This window comes from Rattus norvegicus, chromosome 6 (genome assembly GCF_036323735.1).
Source record: "Rattus norvegicus strain BN/NHsdMcwi chromosome 6, GRCr8, whole genome shotgun sequence".
Lineage (NCBI taxonomy): Eukaryota > Metazoa > Chordata > Mammalia > Rodentia > Muridae > Rattus > Rattus norvegicus.
In genome coordinates this window covers 53,284,655-53,293,731 of record NC_086024.1, presented here as the reverse complement: position 1 = coordinate 53,293,731, position 9,077 = coordinate 53,284,655, and the positions used below count along the sequence as shown (strand labels likewise).

General features: G+C 37.1%; 1 protein-coding gene across 7 annotated transcripts in view; it reads right to left on the bottom strand.

Annotated features, from left to right (window-relative positions):
* Positions 1 to 325: 325 nt before the first annotated feature.
* Sh3yl1 (SH3 and SYLF domain containing 1) overlaps positions 326 to 9,077 on the bottom strand; it is a 43,371-nt gene continuing 34,619 nt past the window's right edge. For 2 of the 7 annotated variants that reach the window (NM_001108705.2, XM_006239970.5), the window contains exons 9-10: positions 1,594 to 1,650; positions 326 to 675 (exon numbers count right to left, since the gene is read on the bottom strand). In NM_001108705.2, coding sequence (NP_001102175.1) covers positions 485 to 675; positions 1,594 to 1,650 — 248 coding nt within the window. In that variant the 3' untranslated portion in view covers positions 326 to 484. Of the gene's footprint in view, positions 676 to 1,587; positions 1,651 to 7,299; positions 7,444 to 9,077 lie in introns of those variants that run through there. The other 5 variants (XR_010052117.1, XR_010052118.1, XM_063262076.1 and 2 more) reach the window with 5 other exon arrangements.

Below are 9,077 nucleotides of genomic sequence, written 5' to 3'. Positions count from 1 at the left end.
AGCTCCCTGCTGAACACTCAGTCCCTGTCCTCTGTGCGAGCCTCTATTCTTCCTGTCCTGGGCTCATTTAATCACCCAAACCTTGTTAAGTGAAAAGAACAAACTGCACCCAGATGCTCAGAAGTTGAGCCACGTACATACAAAAGTGAGCAGTACTCTTCCCCCGGCATGTACTTGTTTCTACCAAAACAGGTAGAAAGCAGTCAGAGTCAAGGGTCAGCAGGGGTGTCTGATGAACACCAAAGAATCACGTCTGTAAAAACTGTCGATGGCAACTGCAGAACAGCTTATCTGATTAAGTTAACACAAAGTGCTTAGCCACATGCTGATTTAACCATTTATTTATATGCAGAGAAAATATTTTACAACTGGATAAAAACATTTGCAGAGCAAGGGTGTGTTTAAACAATCTGATGTAAATAGTGAATCCTGTCTGTGTAGAAATGTTTTTGTGTAATTATCAAATAACAAAATCGTATGAACTTTAATTCATAGTTACATAGTTGGCTGGGAAAATTCCAGTTTGACCTCGAAGTTTTCCTTCCCACCAATCAAAATTTGAGTCGGTCTTTGATATAACTATGATTCTGTCTCCTGCTTGAAAATTCAAGTCCCCGGGCTGTTGCCCTTCAAAAGAGTATAATGCTGTCACTTCTATTGGCTGACTCAAACTGCCTAAAACAAGAAAATATAATCAAATTATAAATAGTTTAGGAAAGAAGTTGAAGTATGAGTTGGTAAGATAGAAACTGATCAATTAGGGTGTAAATTTTGGCTCCCTGCAGAGTTTCAGAACCCACACTGTATGGCCTCTCAATGTTCACAATATGAACCTTAGAATTCTCTCCCTTCGGAAGACAAAGGACCTGAGCCAGATCCTGGGATCCACATGACAGGAGGAGGAACTGATGCCTACAAGTTGTCTTTTGGCCTCCACAAATGTTATATGTTGTGTACACTGTTTTACAATGGGACCAGAGCCATGGATCACAGCAGGAAACATGAAAACCAAGAACAGCAGGACCCAGCTGAGCCAGGAAAAGCCAAAAGCTCAGGTTCACCAGGAAAGACATTTAAAATATTTTTATCTACATGATAATATTTACAACTTTAATTATCCGTTTTCTTGACAATATTATTTATATTTATGCAAGATGGCTAATTCCTCAATAGTTTATAAATTCAGTAGCATATAATTTAATGACTTTAGTGGCAAATTTAGAACATTAAATTAATAGCTGTTTATTCTTTGGCCTCAGCGTGTGTTCAACACTTAAAAAAAAGTGCTTAATTCTTTCAAGATAAATTTCTAAGGAATATTTAAGTAAGACAAGTGGAGAAATACTTTTACTAGAAAATCATGGGCTGTTGATGGTAATGCCTGGTCCTACAGTCTCTACTGGCCTCTCAAGGCTTATCAGAGACCAAAAGCATGCCCTCTGTCACTAAAGAATATTCATAATTAAACTCACTTAAAAAATCTCATAGTTATGAACATCTTCCCAGAGATTTTTATAACCCATCAAATTAACTGGAAATTATGTTATTGTAGAGTGGTTATATGTAATTTTTAAGTAATAGCTTTTTACTTACCAGTTTTCTCATGATAGCTAGAAAGCTCAGGATATAGCTTATATTCATTTCTATTACCTGTTAAAGTAAAAATAGAATGGGGGGATTTAAAAGCTTATTATAGTATATAAAATATACAAACCCATCAAATCCTAACCTTATTAAAGGTTTACACTATTGGGCCAGGCTGACAACTGAGAGATGCCCAAAACTGTACAAAAGCACATGTACAAGGCAAAGCAGCTGATGTGCCTGATACTGTCCACGGTCTATGCACATCTCTCCCAGAACCTTATCACAAAAGGTTACAGTCCCACATGGGAGCTCCAAACGTTCACACTTCACATGGATGAGCCGCTGTACAGCTTCTGATAGACACCTGAGTTCAGGATGAATCTAAACAGTCCTAAGGCACATCACGTTTCTCCTTTTGAATTAGAGACTGAAAACCACAGTGATCTGAATCTCATGATGGCTGACAAAAGAAGATCAACAGGCCCTTCCTAGCAGAAGGAATGCACAGCATCCCTTTCAACCTTCAAACCATATTCTCACACTCTCAACTGGCTCCAAGGAACTCCTCCATGAACTAGAGGTTCATGGAAATGGCCTCCTCTCCATATGCCCCGGCAGCCTCAAGCACTCTGAGGACACAAACACACCATGGAGTTCATGAATAGAAAAACACAGATAACACTGTTAGCACATGAGGGAAAAATAAAAGAACCTACTTGAAGAAACTGAATAGGAATAACTTTGGGTAGATTACTAGATGTTAGACAGATACACCAACTCAACTCTGAAATGGAAACAGGAGCCATGAGTGTACTCCACCAGGAAAGGAATCTAGAAACAAACAAAACAAACAAACAAACAACACCCCAAGACAAACAAAACGCCAACAAAAGAAACTAAAATTTTTACTGAAAGTCATAAAATAAACATCTCTACCAAGAGAAAACATAGCAAGACCAAACTATGATGTAGTGAAGTTAATATACAAACAAGATAATAAATGAAAATCCAAATTTTATAGAGCAAATAAGGATATTTAACATTGTTTTAACTTATACATTGTGAAAGGAAGGAAAAAAACTGATAAAATGATCTCAAAGTAGCTAAAAAATAAGTATCCCTGAATCAGACATTAACATTATCAGAAGAATCTCTGAAGAATCTAATACAATATTTCAATAGGAGGTAGAAAGACCTCTTTAGTCATGGTTTTAAAAAATAATGAATTTATAAAAAGTAGAAAGTGGATATATTTCACATAACAATTAATTTTTTTGCTGGGCAGTGAAAGAATGCACTTTTAATCTTAGGACTCCAAAGGGCAGAGACAGGCAGATCTCTGTGAGTTCAAGGGCAGTCTAGCCTACAGAGAGAGTTCCAGGACAGCCAGGGCTTGGTAAAATAATGAACGTATACCTAGAATAAATGTAGAATATTCCAAACCCAATGACAAAGCCCCAAGAATACAATTTTTTTTCATAATTTAAGCAAGAAAATAAATATCCCAATAGGGAAAACACTGACCAATAAAACGAAGAGCTTTTCACTAAAGAGTAAAACACCAGAAAATATATTAAGAGATTTAATTCACTAACATATGGGGATGAACATGATCCTGTTAACAAGGAAATATGTCATCCTTGCCCAAGAAACACATCAAGATGTTCCAACACAAACAGGTGAGGCATGCGTGAGCTGAGAGAGGCTGTGATAGATGGTACCATGTGGGTATGTATTTGAGGGGGTGCATTACATGGCGAGGAACATATCTGGGTGGAAGTAAACATGGTGGGGAACTTTTGTGGTGGGAAATGAAGATGGTAATGTTTACGGTGAGAAATGTACAAGAGCTATATGGGTGAGAAAATGGATTTGGAACATAAAAGTGGGACTGGGAAAAGCCCGTTATCATCATGAAGAACATTATTACTTATTCCAGCCCTCCTTCCACTAATAGTGGTTGCACTTTAACATATAGTGTTCTTCCTATACCAAATGTTCTTGAAGGGCAAGATCCCAGGTACAGCCAACTTTGTGCTCCATTCTATGAAATCACATACGGTAGTATACATTTAATATAATCTATGTTAATAGACTAGATACATGCAAAACACGATTCTAATAATAAGTGTCGTGAAAGTGGTGATAAGACTATACTAGTTCAGCTTCTACTTTTGTGATAAACAATAACCAGACTTAGGAAGGAGAGGGTTTATTTGGCTTATGCACCGTTGGTCACAGTCCTTCCCTGAGGGAAAGCCCGGAAGCATACAGAAGCATGGACAGGAACCATGGAGGAGAGCTGCTTACTTGTCTATTCTTAGGCTCACATTCAATTGCTTTTCTTATCCTCCCAGGTCCGTCTACCTGTCAGGGGTGGGTGGCTACAGTGGGGTGGGCTGTACCTTGTTGATAATCAACTGAGAAAATACCCCCATAGTCATGCCACAGGCCAATTAATATTCTCCTTTCTCAGATATGTCTAGATTTGTTTCAAGCTGATCAAACCTGACTAGAACATGGACCCTTCTTTGCCTGCTAACACCATTCCCAGGCCTACCTCTGGCCACATAGCTCCTGCACAACCTTTCTTTGGTCAATTTCCCCAGTTTTAAGCTCTACCACACCATTTATTGCAGGCTTAGCTCTTCCAGTTCCTGCACCAGTCCAGCCTGGGGCAGGCTAGATGGGACATCAGATGACAGAAGAGTCACAGGGCAAAAAATTCACATAACAATGGGCCAATACAGTATGATCTGTGCCCATAAACCCACCAGTCCCGTAGAAATGGTCTCTGAATTGCTTAGATGAACTCTAGAACATAGAAATTTGAAAGAAGAATCATAAACTTCATCAAAGAATTCAAAGACTATGAAGAAAATATGAACAAATAGCTCAAGGAAGTTAAGGAGTATAGCAATAAACACCCGAACAATATCCAAGAAAACACAAATAGATGAATAAATTAAACAAAGACAATTCAAAAATTGAAAATCAAATTCAGTAATGTGATAGAAATCCTGGGGAGAACTAAAGCTGAAATAAAGATGGGAATGAAAAATTCAACAACACAGTTAGAAAGCGCAGGGGAAAGCCTTACAAGTAGAATGAGTCCAGTAGAAGATATAAGCAGGAGACGATAAAGTGAATGGACCACTCAAGCAAAGAATATGAGATATTAAAAAAAATATAGAGAAGGGGTATGCAGAAACTTTGGGACACCACACAAATGACCGATTCTTTAAATTATAGGCCTAAAAGAAGGAGAATGCCAGGTCAGTGACATATACCAGATCCTCAACAGGATCATAGAAGAAAGCTGCTAATTAAGGGGAGATGTACTCATACAGATAATAAGCAGCAGAAGGAACACCAAGTAGGTGGTGTCAGAAAAGAAATGCCCCACAGAATATTATAGCTGAACACTAAGTATACAGAAAAGAGGGCACTGAATACAAGAGACAAACCAAAAGTCATATATACAGGAAAACCCATCAGAGTAACAACAGATTTTTCAATGGAAACTTTAAAAGTCAGAAGAAACTGGAGGAATACACTTCAGGTTCCAGTAGACCACGGATGCCAACCTAGATTACTATACCCAGCATTTATCTACCATAGCTAAAAGGAGAAGGAAAAACATTCCATGACACAAACACACTTAAAGAATTACTGTGCACAAAATTAGCCTGACAGAATACTGGAAGTAATAATTTGGACTGAAGAGAGTTATGAATGTAGCCAAGACACTACAGAAAGAAAACAAATAAAGCTAAAATTATTGAGATACAAAATATCACTAAGAATACAAACAGGGAAAAAACCAACAACAACAAAATGACAGCAAGCAAGATACACCTTTCACCACTAACTTTAAACACTAATGACTTCAACTTCCTAATCAAAAGACACAGGCTAGTTGAACAGATTAAGAAAGAAAATCCATTTATCTGTTGTATACAAGAAACTCATCTTACCTTCAAAGATGGGCACTATCTTAAGGGAATAGGACTGAAAAAGATATGCCAGACAAATGGGACTAGAAAACAATTTGAGGGGTCACTATTCTAATACTTGATAAAATAGACTTTGAGTGAATTAATCTGAAGAGAAAATGAAGAACATTTCATTTTTGTCATGGGCATGATTAATTCAGAAGATATTACCACCCGTGTGTGTGTGTGTGTGTGTGTGTGTGTCTGTGTGTGTGTGTGTGTCTGTGTGTGTGTGTGTGTATGTGTGAAACTCTGGAATATCCAATCTCAGAAAAAGAGTAAAATTGGAATTAAAGACACAGATTAATTCTAACTCATTAATAGTAGGTGATTTTAGTACCTAACTTTCTCAGGTACTAAGCTTGGCAGGCTGCATTTCCATATTTATTTGCATATATAACAATGACAAAAGATTAAGAGCCTATACATTTGAAAGGGAGTGGAGGGCAAGGAAGAAATGAAGCAGAGGGGTAATGTGATTATATTTTAATTAATTTGAAAGATAATAAAAAAGAAAAGCAGTCAGTCCTAAGGGAAATTTATAGCTCTAAGTTCCTACATTAAGTATCAGGAAAATACAATAGCTGATGTAATGATGCAACTCAAGAATTTGGAAAAGCAAGATAAATTAACTCAAATCCAATAGGTGACACGAAATATTGAAAACCAGAGCATAAGCCGGGCAGCAGGGGCCTATTCTTTTAAACCAGTACTTGGCAGGCAGAGGGAGGCTGATCTTAGAGTTGAAGGCTAGCCTAGTCTACAAAGTGTAGTGCCAAGGCTACACAGAGAAACTATGTCTTGAAAATTGAAAGCCAAACCAAACCAACCAACAAACCAAATAAACAAAAACCCAAAACCAGAGTATAAATTAATGAAATAGAAACAAATAAAATAATACAAAGAATCAATACATCTAAGAGCTGGTTTTTGAGAAGATAAATACCACTAACAAACCCAGTTATTCAAAAGAAAGTGATAACCCAAATCAACAAATCAGAAATGAACAGGGAAATATTACGACAGATGTCAATTCAGCTTATATGGAAATACTTTAAAAATCCATACTCAATTATGTTAGAAAAATCTACAAATGGACAGATTTCTAGATTTATCCAAACCATCTAAATTAAACCAAGAAGAGGCAAACAGCCTAAACAAATACATAACCAAAAAAGATTAAAACAGTAATGAAAAGTCTTCTGGATTAAACAAAAACAAAAAACAAACAAACAAACAAACAAACAAACAAAAAAAGCCCAGGACAGATGGATTCACCACAAAAGTCTACCAGATTTTCAAAGAAGATCTACAACTAACATTTCTTAAATTATTCAAAACAATAGAGACAGAAGGAACATTTTCAAATTCCATTTACAAAGCACATACTACTATAATTCCCAAACTAAATAAAGACAGAACACAAAAGAAGTTGACAGGCCAATATTCCTGATGAACGCAGACACAAAAATACTAAACAAAGCAAAAAAAAAATACAGGATTATATATAAAAATGTCATCCAGCACAATCAAGTTGGCCTTACCCCTGAGATGCAGGATAGCTCAGAATATTTAAGTCAATAAATGTAATAAATCATATAAATGAACTTAAAGACAAAAATCACATGACCATCTCAAACATAAGAACTTGACAAAAACTGACATGCCTTCATAACAAAAGTCCTAAAAAATAGTAGGGCAGGAGGATGGTACATACCTGAACCTAATCAAGGTTATATATGACCAACCTATAGCCAACACCATCCAAATGCAGAAAACTTGAAGCCACCTCATTAAAATAGGACTGAACCAGGTTTGTCCACTATCCCCACTTCTTTTCAGTATAGCACTTGGAACCTAGCTAGAGCAATAAAACAAGAGAAGGAAAATAAAAGGATACAAATAGAAAAATAAGTCAAATTACCCCTACTTAAAGGTGATTTGATATTACACATTAAGAAATCCCACCAGAAAACTTCTAGAAATAATCAACACTTCCAATGAAGTGTTAAGATACAAAATTGCCTAACGGAAATTAGTGGCCTTTCTAGATACTAGACACAAACATCCTGACAGAGATGGAAACACTCCTGTTCACATTAGCCTCGGGGTGGGGGTGGGGTGGGGAAAGCAAAACCAAATAAAAACCAACCAACAACTATGAAACCCGCCACTCAATTCATTGCCCACCCCTTATACCCCCTCCCCCAAAAAAAGAAGAAAGAAAGAAAGAAAAGAGGATGGAGAGATGGTTGAGAGGTTAAAGGTGCCAGGTAGTCCAGAAGATCTGAGTTTGACTCCCAGTTTGCACATGGCAGCTCACGACTGCCTGTTCACTCCATTCCCAGGAGTCTGACACCCTCTCCCGGTCTCCCTGGGCACTGTCCACATGTGTCTCACACACACACATACATGCAGAGAAGACACTAACACACATAAGAAAGAACACACATAAGAAAACCAGAAGTTTTCTGGTGGGATTTTAATGAAACAATTAAAATAAACCAAAGTATCTGGGAATAAACCTAATGGGGAAAGTAAAAGACCTCCTACAGTGAGAGCTTTAGATCTCTAGAGAAAGAGATAGATGCACACGTCAGAAGCTGGGAAGACCTCCATGGTCACGGACTGGTAGAATTAATACCGAAAAAAAATGACCATCCTATCAAATAATTTGCAGATTACTTTTGATTCAATGCAATCAAAATCCATATTACATTCTTCATAGAAATTAGAAAATGTCCTACATCATACAGAGCCAAAAACACCCTAGAGAGCCAAAGCAATCCTGATCAGAGAGACTGAAGGAATAACCATACCAGACTTCGAGCCATAGTCGGGAGATGCAGAAATAAACACAGCATGGTACCAGAACAAGAACTGGCATGTAAATCAACTGAACTGAATAAAGACCTAACTGTATGTGCATGTGATTGTGCCTACTCATTTTTGACAAAGATACCAAAAATACACACTAGAAAAAAGACAGCTTCTTCAACAAATATTGTGGTTAAAAACTGGATGCCCACATTTGGAAGTATTGACTACATCATATCTACCACACTGCACAAAAAGGAACTTTGAATGCATCAAAGATCTCAATGTGAAACTTGAAGAGCTGAAGCTGCTAGAAGAAAACACAGGCAGAGCCTACAAGAGATGTCTGTGCAAGAAGGTCTTGATTAGGACTACAGTTTGCCCAGAAATTAAGGTCATCAGTTGATAACTCTGATCTTCATGAAACTAAAAGAGTATCTGTACAACAAAGTAACAATCAGGAGTGGAGAGAATATTAGCTAAACATCCTACAGACAATGTCTAGAATAAACAATTGACTAAAAAAAAAATAAAGATAACAAACTACTCAATCAAAACCACATGATCATTTCATTAGATGCTGAGAAAGCATTTGACAAAATTCAACACCCCTTCATGATAAAAGTCCTGGAAAGAATAGGAATTCAAGGCCCATGCCTAAACATAGTAAAAGCCATA